This window comes from Felis catus, chromosome C1 (assembly GCF_018350175.1).
Source record: "Felis catus isolate Fca126 chromosome C1, F.catus_Fca126_mat1.0, whole genome shotgun sequence".
NCBI classification, from domain to species: Eukaryota; Metazoa; Chordata; class Mammalia; order Carnivora; family Felidae; genus Felis; species Felis catus.
Window position 1 is genome coordinate 214,741,967 of NC_058375.1, and position 11,781 is coordinate 214,753,747.

At 54.7% G+C, this 11,781-nt stretch overlaps 1 protein-coding gene across 2 annotated transcripts in view; it reads left to right on the plus strand.

The window, feature by feature from the left end:
- The window catches only part of INPP5D (inositol polyphosphate-5-phosphatase D), a 123,385-nt gene extending 113,111 nt beyond the window's left edge, over positions 1-10,274 (plus strand). The window contains exons 24-27 of one of the 2 annotated variants that reach the window (XM_045034633.1): positions 662-761; positions 2,948-3,214; positions 7,622-8,241; positions 9,130-10,274. In XM_045034633.1, coding sequence (XP_044890568.1) covers positions 662-761; positions 2,948-3,214; positions 7,622-8,241; positions 9,130-9,230 — 1,088 coding nt within the window. In that variant the 3' untranslated portion in view covers positions 9,231-10,274. The remainder of the gene's footprint in view (positions 1-661; positions 762-2,947; positions 3,215-7,621; positions 8,242-9,129) is intronic. The other variant, XM_045034634.1, reaches the window with a different exon arrangement.
- The last annotated feature ends 1,507 nt before the right edge of the window (positions 10,275-11,781 follow it).

Here is an 11,781-nt window from a genome sequence, read left to right on the forward strand (position 1 = left end):
TCTAGCAGGCGCCTAGCCCAGGGTGAGAGTACAGGTTCACAGGGTGCTAAGGTGGAATTCATAAACACCACGGGGGCCTGAGTCTCACATGGATAATGAGAGCAGGACTCACCGTGTGTAGACGGTCAGCACTCCCTGCTTCTGGGAGGGCTCTGGGCCCCCAGGGGTACTATCTCCTGTGGATGGGGCTCCCTCTTCTGCCCTGTGGGAGCTCCTTTCTCCAGCAGAACCACAGGCTGGGGGGAGAGGGACTTGCCTCCTGTGCAAGCACAAGCCAGAGTCCGAAAGGAAGGTGGCGTCCCAGTTCCCCTTTAGACGAGCTTGGCTTTGGCCTCGGATGCTCTTACGGAGCCACCTTGTTAATGTTTGTTTCATTCGGATCTGCCAAGAAATGTTTCCCTGCCCCTTGTGAGACCAATAAGTTGGACATGTCACATGACAAGACAACTCTGGGTGTGGACTCTTCTTCCCGTGGAGCGGGGGCACGCATCCTTCTTCGATCACTGAACTCATGTGAGGCCTCAGAATCTTGCTTGGCCCGCCTCCCAGACAGCCACGGTTGACTGTCCCGCGTCGGCTGCCAGTGGAAACTTCTATACCATCCTGGCCCATGCTGGGCGCCCTGGTCCTCACGTGCTGTTTGCTGTATCTCACCCTGCAGACTTTGTGAAGACTGAGCGAGATGAGTCCAGTGGGCCCAAGTCCCTGAAGAGCCTCACCAGCCATGACCCCATGAAGCAGTGGGAACCTGCCGCCAACAGGTAGAACGGGGGGTTGCCAGGGCTTCCCCACCAACTAATGTGATTATGCAGACCCAGGACCCAGGGGAGGGTGAGTGGAGCACAGGGAAACCAGGGACCGGGAGGGAATGAGAGCTCTGGCCAGGGAGAGGCGTTGTCCGGCTGCCAGCCGCGGGCAGGTGGGTGTGCCTGTCTGTGTGCAGCCTGGGAGACGCTTCCGTGTCAGAGAGCAGTGGACTTCACTGACATTGGCCGAGCCCTTGGCGTGTGTCAGAGTCCAGAGAAATCAAGGCAAAGTAGGTGAGCCCCTGATTTGGGAACTCCCGGCCTAGCAGCAAGATGCCCAGTCCAGGGGGAAGCCACTGCAGAGGTGACTGCGGGGAAGGGTTCCCACGTCTCCTGGGGTCCCGTGACAGCAGCGGCTCTGTGGTCAACAAAGTCATCCTGTTGCTAAGGGGAAAACAATCACTGAGGAAAGTGCACACAGGTTGCTCTTGGCAGAGCCTGGACTGGGAATCACACAGACATTAAAGTCTATGTGACCGGGGGACAGGAGTCCCCACTGGCAGGGCCGCCTCAGCTCACTGCTGGGGTCCCGAGTCCTAGCATCAAGCCAGACGGCGTCGTCACGGTCCCTGTGCCCGCTTGCCTGCTGAGGGGGTGAAGCCATGCCGGTTAGCCAACGCGAAATCCCAGACGCCGCTGCAGAGCCCGGCTTAGTCTCCTCCTTCGGGCCCCCAGACCACTGTCCCTCCAGCCCTTGTCCTCGCACCTGCCCCACCCGTGCACCAGGTCTCCCCTCTCCCAGCCAGTCCCTCGCCCACTTGCAACTTCTGACCCTCAGAGCCATATAATGTTCCCTTTCGATCTTTTTCTTCCAATGTTATCCCATCAATGAACGTATCCTAACTCTCAGATGTCTCTTTGTTTCCAGAATCAGGATCAGTGAGGGTCAACAAATTCTTTTTCCATTTGGCTAGTATTAGAACTAACGCTTCTCCTTCTTCTTCTTTTTTTTAATTTTTAATGTTTATTTATTCTTGAGGGAGAGAGAGAGAGAGAGACAGAGCCTGCATGGGGGAGGGGCACAGAGAGAGGGAGACACAGAATCTGAAACAGGCTCCAGGCTCCAAGCTGTCAGCACAGAGCCCAACGTGGGACTCGAACTCAGGAACCATGAGATCATGACCTGAGCCAAAGTCGGAGGCTTAACTGAGCCACCCAGGCGCCCCGAACTAATGCTTCTTAAATAGGCATTGACAGATGGGGAAGAGATAGACTGAGGCTGGTTGAGCAGATGAGAGCTGGGGAACCTTGCTCGGAACCCGTATACTCAGCTCTCTACTAGTTGGTTCTCATAAGAGCACTCTCTCACAAGGAAGGACGACACTCTTGTCACCGAGGGGCAGCACGGCGTGTGTGTCTCCCAGGGTCACCTCAGCCAGTTCAGTGTTCAGCCCTCCACAGTGTTAAGCTGACTCCCCCGACATTCGAGGTTCCAGCCTTGACTTCTGTGACCTCCCGCCCATCGTTCCAAATGCCTGCATGGCCGTCCCCATTCTGATGTCTCACGCAGTGGTGCAAGCCAACACATTCCAGATGGAGCCAGCCGTTCATTTACCACCCCCTCCCCAGCCCTGCCACCCCCCACCCACGCAGCCTGACCTCGCCAGCCTCTTATCCATTCTCCCCACTTGCTCACAGCCCTTCAGGACTATGAAGCTCCTCCTACCAGGGCCTCCCACCCCGTCTCCCCCCCCCCCTTCCTTACCTGCCTCCTCAGACAGGTCTTCTCTGCTCGCCCTGTGCCCAGTTCATCCCAGCCCTCCAGCTAGTCTGTCTCTGCCTCCTTTGTTTCCCTCAGACTTGAGCACTACGTGAACACCGTGTTTCTTAGTCACTTTTTGTTTTCTTGCCTGTCAGACGTGGATTTTATGAGAACAGAGACTGGCTGCTCTGTTCACACCCATATTACCTTCTGGCCCAGGGCCTGGTACTTACTAAGCACTCCATAACTATTTTGCTGTAGGAATGAATGAATGAATGAATGAATGAATGAATGAATGAATCCACTGTCCAAAGAGTGAAGGAACCGCGTAGGACCTGGGGTCCCCGAGGGACATCAGAGGATGCTGGCCTCATGGGGTGCTGACCTGGAGAAGGGAAGGGAGCCCTGGGGTGTGACTTTGGGCGTTTTTCCCCTCCAGGGTCCCTCCATGCAGTGGCTCCAGCATCACGGAAATCATCAACCCCAACTACATGGGGGTGGTGCCCTTCGGACACATGAAGCAGTCCTTGTCCCCTGACCAGCAGCCCACAGCCTGGAGCTATGACCAGCCACTAAAGGACTCATCCCTGGGGCCTGGAAGGGGAGAGAGCCCCCCAACACCACCGTCCCAGGCACCCATATCACCGAAGAAGTTTTCGTCCTCCACAACAACCCGGGGCCCCTGCCCCAGGACACAGGAGTCAAGGTGAGCGTCCTCTTCATCAAGTCCTCTCCCTTCCCTGGGTTTTCATCACCGGGAAACCTGACCCTAGAATAGAAGCTGCATGAAGCTAGGGTTGTGTGTCCACTTTGGTCATCGACTCATCCTCAGGGCCTAGAACACAGTAGGCACTCAATAAATGCCTATGAAATCGCCATGTCCTACCCTATTGGTATAAATTGGAAAGACTTAAAAAAATAGAACATTTTTTAAGATAGTGCCCCAAAAAACAACTTCCCGTAAAAACTACGTTTATTGGAAAATATGTTTCTATCACCAGTGAGCCTTCATGCAACCTCTCAGGGACCAGGTGGGGATTTCGGAGTTCCCCTGCTTTTTCAGCCACAAGGGACCTGTTCCCATCCACCACTTTTCCATCTCTCCTTTTGAGGCCAGTAAGAAAAAGCAGTAGCTATGGGGTGGGGGGTGGGGGGGCATGGATTTTGAAGGGTGGGAGGGCAGCCGGCCTACAGAAGGAGTTTGGCCAAAAAACTTTGGGAAAGGCCAGGAGCCCAGAGAAAGCTGGCCTGCATCTAGAACTGGGCCAGGAGGACAGAGCCAGGAGGAGCTCAGGCCAGGCAGCCAAATCTCCATCCACTTCTCACTTGTGCCACGTAACACGTGAAGCCATCCTTTAGCACCTCATGGAAATGCTAGAGGGGGAGCCCTACAAGTTCTCCAGTAAGCACAGGATGACCGGGAAATTAAAAGTGCAGATCCCGATTAACGATGATTGGAGATGTACAAAATATCATGAGCACCGTCTTTCCTTGGTCGCTGTCTTGGTAATGACTTCAGGGGGCTGCTTCTGGACCTCTCTTCCCCTCTGAGGTCCTCTGTTCCTCAATGGTGTCTTCCATCATTTATGAGGAGCCAGGGAAGGGACCGTCATCACACATCATTGTTCTTGTTTAGCACACCTGGCCTGGCAGGAGCCTCCTTTGGATTGAGGGGTACTTTACAGGTTTGCTTCTCAAGCCTTTTTGCTAAAAACAAATTGGACAGATGCACGGAGGGGAGGAGGATGTGATAGGACAGGAGCAGTCGCGAGGCCCCTGACCCTCACCCTGTCTCTCTGTGGCCCTAGTCTTCAGGGTTTGTTGATAATATTTTTGGACTGTGGTCATCCTGTAAGAGCCTTGGAAGAGGTTTCTCCCTGGGAAATGAAAACAAAAGCCACCGTTTGACGGGTGCTGAGGTCCCTCTGTGGCAGCCCTGATTCTTTAAGTGTAATGATTTTAAGTTGCCAAAGTCAGTGTATCTTTGTACTTGACAACTTGAACACAGCACACAGCCTGGAACTGGGTGGGGATGTATTCTCTTTGGTTCCACGGGTGACATCTTCAGAACGGGCACATCTGTAGGGAAGGGGTCCCCAGGGTGGGGTTCTAAGCTCACTTCGCACAACCGAGGTGATTCTAGGCAAGAAGCCAGCAGCTCCCATGCCTGGCGGCAACCCTCTCCACTAATCAGACCCCTGGCTCAGCCTGAGTGAAAGGCTGGAGGAGGGGTGTCCCCAGCACCCTCTGTTCCCTGCCACCTCCACCCCACACCCAGGTGGAGCGAACAGCCGTTTCCGTTTGCTCAAGACTGTCCCCATTTCAGCACTGGGAACCCACGTCTTGGGGAACTCTCAAATCCTGGGCAAGCTGGGACATATCTCTGGGCTGAAGTCATGTGGTGAGGAAGGGAGGCCCGTCTCAGACCCTGCTCAGTGCTTCGCTTTAGAAAGGAAGATTCTGGAATCTGACAAGTGGGGTTATTTTGCCCCCTAGATATTGGTTCACTCATTCCACAGCCATGGCCTCCTCTGGAACTTGGTTTCTTGTAACCTGCGGTCAGGGAAATAAGACTTTTTGAATTTCTTGTGGTTTTCCCCAGTCGCCCTGCCCCCACCAGACCCCTCTCTCGGAGTGACAAGGGCCTCCTCAGGTGGAAGTCTTAACTTGCCTCCTGCTCTTTTCCCAGGGAAGGAACTTTGGAATCACCAAAACACTCACCCCCAGTGGCCTCTTCCCGGCCCTGCCCCTGATCCTCCTGTCTGTCATTTCAGCTGCCAGGAATCAGGCCATGCATTTTTCTTTCCAGCTTCTCGACTCTATCAGAAATGTCTGGTCGATGCTGTTTGTACCTTCCTGCACCTTCCTCCCTGCACCAATTCATAGTCAAGATCTTTGAGGATCCAGCAGGGGTACAGAGGGTGGCCTGACGTGGAGGGGCAGCTTTCAAAGTCTTTGTTCAAGGCCCCAACAATTCTGATTGTGCAACTGCTTCTAGGTCTTTCCAAAGAGTAATGAGCAAAAACCCCAAGTCAACAGTCAAGCCCCCTTTGGCATGTCCCCGAGGCTCGCCTCCCCCACACCCGTGGCCTCTCGTCTCATGAGGACCCAGGTGAGGGTGACATCTCGCCTCTGTCCCTGGAGCCCACACCTATTTCCTGAAGAGCCTATTAGCCTTGGCCTTTCCGCGACTTTGGAACAGTGTTTCAGTGCACATTCCATCAGTAAGAGGCATCGCGGCCTCAACACTTCATTGGTTTCCTAGGGACCTGCTTGTTCACGACAGCTTCCCCTTTTTGCAGAAAGCAGAACCCAGAACACTCCCCCCCCCCCCCCCGGAGACTGTGCTGTTGGCCAGAAAGTAAAACGTGTTCCCATTCCGGATTATAATTCGCTCAGCAGGAAATCACCTCGAGTCAAAGCAGCAACAATTCAGGAAACACATCAACACAGGCAGCTCTTCTTCCTTGCAGTTGCAACCCGGAGTGTCGGCGCTGCCCAGAGTCAGACAGGCCTGTCCGCTTGCCCGGCGCTGGCCCACGTCTCTCCCGGTTCCCTCTGAGTTTCGGCACGGCCACCCCATTTTTCTTTCCCTCTTTGAGTGAAGGAAACCACACTCACCAGGAGCTCTCCAGGGAGAGAGGGCTGTGTGGTTGGGAAGAATGCTGTGCTCATTGGGAGCATCGGTCCCCTGAGCACAGATTTTTGTCTGGTTCCTGGCCCCCTCCTGTGCCTGAGGCAGCATCCCACACATTGGGGGCCCCTGCTGTCTGTTAAACGGAACTCCTTGAGCTGGGGCCCTGGAGCAGCACAGATAGGTCGCTGAGGGGGTGCGGTCCCCCGCAGGCTTCTGTTCTGAGGGTCTGAACAGAATTTGCTAGAGACAACATAGAGGCTGTGGGGTTCTTATGAGGGGAGTCCAGGAAAGGAGGTCCGTTAGCTGCTGTGAGGCGCGGGGGTGTGGAGGGCAGGCTTCTCTGACAAGGACTGAAGAGGTGCCTTTGACATTGATGGTGCCATAGAAGTGAACTCCTTCTTCTCTTTCTCCTATGAAACCTTCAGCGAAGCCCCCACCTTGCTCCCTAGTGCTCCAGTGTGAGCAGTGAAAAGGTCTAAGGCAAGAGGTGAGCTTACCTGTGAGATCAACAGATGAGCAACACGGCACCGTCTCCTCTCATTTTTAGATTTGTTTAATTGAAGTGAAATGCCCATAACAAAAGTAACTTTTTTTTTTTAAAGAATAGAAATACTCAATTTTGGTGGCGCCCAGGCTCGTGAGTTTGGGCCCCACTTTGCATTCTGTGCTGGACAGCTCGGAACCTGGAGCCTGCTTCAGGTTCTGTGTTTCCCTCTCTCTCTGCCCTTCCCCCACTTGCACTCTGTCTCTCTCAAAAACAGACATTTAAAAAAATTTATTTTAATAGAAATATTTTTTTCTCATCGCAGTCAAAATTGAAGGAAATCTTTTATATGAAACTCCAGGAAAATCATTGCTGGATGCTTCTTTTTCTTTCTTTTTTTCAATTTTATTTAAGTTCTAGCTAACATTTAGTGTAATACTGGCTGCAGGACTGGAATTCAGTGATTCATCACTTACATATAATACCCAGTGCTCAAGACTGTGCCCTCCTCCATACCCACCACCCATTTAGCCCATTCCTTGCCCTCAGATTAACCATTTTATTGTTTATTTGTTTTGTATGTTTTATTGTTGAGAGAGAGAGCTCACGCGAGCAGGGGAAAGGGAAAAGGAAAGGGAGAGAGGGAGAAAGGGAATCCCAGGCAGGCTCTTTGCTGCCAGCTCAGAACCCAGTGTGGGCTGGAACCCACCAACCTTGAAATCATGACCTGAGCCAAGAGTTGGAGGCCGAACCGACTGAGCCACTCAGGCATCCCCCAAATTAACCATCTGAAAACGAACAGTTGCGCTCGCTTCGGCAGCACCTATACTAAAGTGAACATTTCGGGGGCATTCAGAACAATCACAAAGTTGGGCAACCATCACCTCCATCTGGTTCCAAACGTTTTGATCCCCGCAAAAGAAAACCCCGTCGGAATGAAGCAGCCATTGTTCACACGTGCTTCTCTGTGTCTCCCCTCTGCCACCCTTCAGGCCCTGCGACATGGGCAAGAACTCAGCAGAACCTTCCCCTCAGGAGGACCCGCAGCTGACCAAGCCTGAGATGTTTGAGAACCCGCTTTATGGGTCTGTGAGTTCCTTCCCTAAGCTGCTTCCCAGGAAAGAGCAGGAATCGCCCAAAATGCTGAGGAAGGAGCCGCCGCCCTGCCCGGACCCGGGAATGTTGTCGCCCAGCATCCTGCTCCCCAAAGCCCAGGAGGCGGAGGGCACCAAGGGGACAGGCAAGCCGGCGCCCGCGCCCGCGCCCTTCCTCAGCCCCACGCCCCGGCTCCGCTCCTTCACCTGCTCGTCCTCCGCGGAGAGCCGGCCCGCGGGCGGGGACAAGAGCCAGGGCAAGGCCAAGGCCCCCGCCAGCTCCCAAGCCCCGGTGCCGGCCAAGAGGCCCATCAAGCCTTCCAGGTCCGAACTGAGCCAGCAGACCCCACCCGCGCCGGCGCAGCGGCCGCCCCTCCCGGTCAAGAGCCCCGCCGTCCTGCACCTGCAGCACTCCAAGGGCCGCGACTACCGCGAGAACGCCGAGCTGCCCCACCACGGCAAGCACCGGCCCGAGGACGCGCCGCTCGGCCGGGCGGCCATGCAGGTGCGCGGTGAGGGTGCGTGTACGCATGCGCGCATGCGCGCGAGACGGCCGCCGTGCCTGGGGGCGTGCCCAGGGAGGGAGTGGGGGTGTGGGTGTGTCCCCGGCCCCACCCCGGCCCCTCTGTGCCTGCGGGCGTGCCCAGGGGGGCCTGTGCGCGTGCCCAGGGGGGCCTGTGCGTGCCTGTGGTAAGACAGCAGGCCCCTGTTCAAATCTCAGAATTTGAACCCAGACCTCCAGTCCCTGCTCCAACACTAAAAGGGCTAAATAAGGCGCTGGGGACAAACTCTCTGAGCCCTCCTGTGTCAGACCTTCAGGAACTCAGGCTCCACAAACACAAAGACCCCGGATCGTTTATATTTCACTGTCACCATCATTAGTGTTAGTACTTAAATGTTTCCCAGTATTTTGGAGACTTCAGATGTGCTGTCCCCTTCCTTCCTATAAAATAGATTTTTTTTTTTTTGAGCAAAACTAATAGTGGTTAAGAACTACCTCAGGAGCCAGACTGTCTTGGGTTTGGATCCCAGCTCTCCCACTTTCTGGCTCTGCCCTGAGCCTCAGTTTACTCATCTGTAAAAGGGGGCTATTAATGGAATCTGCCTCATAGGTTTATAGGGAGGGTTGCATTTTATTATATGTTATTACTATGTTATAATTTACATATTAACTATATATTATACATTACATATTATTTCTTCCGTATACTATAATGATCACATATGCATATAACATGTGCGTATATATTAGAAATCAATTACATAAAACAGTGTGTTGGCTCTTTCTAGCACCATGTTAAAGGAAGCCTGATCTAGCCCACCTTGTGTAAGGACGTGGGCACCTTCAGTTAGATCTGGCCTGGTGGAGATTTTGGCACTGAGAGTCTTCTGTTCTTGTCCCACAGTAAAGCCCCCGGTGAACTGCCAGCGAGACAGGAGCCCAGAGGAACAGCGTGAAGCCACTTGGACCCTCTCTCAGGACCCCCTGTTGACTCCTCCTACCTAGCTTCCTGTGCAAGGCTTACTATTTTTCAGGAGAGGGCCTAGCTTCTGTGTGGTCACAGAGTGCTCTGGCTGTGAAACTTGGCACCAAATGCTAAGGTTGGAAGGGAAAGTGTACTTGGGCCCCCAGCTTGATCTTGGTACTTGGGACCCATGAGCCTTGTTCCGGTCATCATCTTGAAGAAAGGAACTAAAGCGCTGATTTGCAGGTGGAGATATAAAATAATAATAATAATATTAATATTAATAATAATAATGGCTACATGTATGGAGCACTCACCACATGCTAGGTACTGTGCTAAGTGCTTTACAAACATAAGTTGTGTCTTCTTCAGCCAACCGAAACCACATCCCAGACCCCCAGTTCAAAACTGTGTTCTGAGTGGTTTGGACAAAGCATTAAAAATTAAGGCCAGTGCCTTCCTGGAGCGAGACAGGGCTTGGCCTTTAGGGAGCTGAAGAGTGAGTGGTTAATTTAGGGTACAACAAACCTGGCCTTGTCTAGCTTCAGTGATGCCCACTGCTTTCGCTAAAGCCCTGGGGGGTCCAGCAGAGCTGGCGCCGAGGGAAGGGATCTCAGTTCTTCAGTCGGAAAGGGAAGGAAAATCAGCTCCTACTCTACAGTGGAGACATCCGGCTCCCACCTGTGCTGGAGACGCCCAGGCCCTCCTCGAGGTGGGCAGCTATCACCAGGCGGTGGGCTGAGCCAATCCCCCGAGCACGTATCTCATCGTGCTGAGAGAAAAGTCTCTGCCGTCGTTCCCAAAGCCGAGCTCTCCTGCCTGGCTGCCAAGCGAGGGTGATCCTCTCTGTTCCAGCGCTTAGGACAGCGTAGCCGTCTCCTCCCGAACTCCGTGGCTTTGGCTCTGCTTCCTTGGTTACTGGGAGGGTAGGTTGGTGGCGTCTTTTCTTGTGTTGCTTTTTTGACATACAGAATTAGTGTAGGAAACCGAATCCAGAAGCGTGAGTACAGGAGAATGGGTACGCACCCCACGTCCCCGTGTGTGTCAGTCTGTGTGACCAATAAATTGTGCCTTTCTCACTCCGATCCCATCTGTGTGGCATTTTTTCCTGACATTCAGCCACAGACATGCTCCTAGGCTGCTGGGGCTGCAGAGCGGCCGGCACGGGAGGAGAGGAGGTTGAGGTTCATGGTGGTGAGGGGCACTCATTACCCTGACTAGAGGGGACTTTGTAGCACCGGGTTGAAGTTGGGCAGAGACCAGTAGATGTTACACGGCTTTGTGGATTCCAGGCCCGGGCAGCCGGCCAGCTTCCGCCAGTGTCCCCCCCCACGGACATACCACCACCACCTGCTGTCCTGCAGCCGCCAGGTCCTGCTGGCTCTTGTAAGTGTTCGTGGCTGAGCTCCGGAGACCGTGAACACATGTAAACAGTCCCCAGGTTGTGGGCCTCCAGCTCCCTGCATTCAGGGAGGGCCAGTGTGGGTGTGCTTGACCCACCCCCCCCCCTTTCCAGGGTGCTCTGGCCCGGGGCTGCTGTCCCCACCACCTCAGGCTACCCAGCCTCTGCTCAGGTCCACAGACACCAGGCCTGGAGCTGGAAGGAGTGGTGTTCTCAGCAGCCTTGGAGCAAACCATTTGCTGCCCTGCACCCATGGAGCGGGAAAGCCTAGCCCAGCTGTATCTCCTTCCTGCAGTCAGATGGGACCCCCTCGCCCTGCAGGCTCACTTCCTGCTCCTCACACAAACACCGGAGTCCCCAGGTACTAGCCCTTGACTCGATAGGCCAAGGGCCAAGGTGGAAGGACAGCTGGAGACACCCAGGCATCCTTTAGGGCAACCCCCCCGTCTAGCCATCACCCCACGGCTGAGGACCTGGGCATGATACCTGTGGCTCCTGGGGACCCACTGGCTGCCTGGATGCGTGGGCCTTCTGCGAGCCACCTGTAGCTGCCCACTCAGAGGAAGAGCATAGACCTGGAGCTTCCACCCCCACCCAGGATGGACGTCCAGGCCCTCCCACCATTTCTGAGGCTTCCCAGGGGAAGTGAGTTGAGGACCAGCAGTGGGGGGTGTGCTTTGGACTCCCCATCATCTTTGCGTTCTAGCCACTGCCTGAGCAAGTACAATGCCCCTCGTGCGTCTCCCCCAAGTTCCGCCACAGGCTGCGCGAGCACCAACCAGGCTCTGTCAGCTGATGGGTAACAGAGGCCACTGATGTCTGGGACTGGAAACTGAAACGTAAGCTTCACCCTTGTCCTCCTGGCCACTCGGCCCTGCGCCCCCCCCCCCCCCCCGCCAGGGTCCCTGACCACCTTCTCCCTGGGCTCTGTCCTGCCACCGCTTTGGGGGACCACTCCAGCCAGAGTTCTCTGCCGCGTCTGCCGTGCTCCCAAACAGCCGACCCCCGTCCTCTGGCAGGATGATCGGGGACCCAGAAATTCCCACCTCTTTGTCACTTGAGTAATTGACCTATGTTTAGCTTCAGCTAGCCTTCACCAGGCTCCCTAACCGAGAAGACAGGTTGCTTAACACGCTTTCCTACAAGGGTGCCCCTACCCCGAAGATGCATTCTGTCGCCCTCTGTGATGG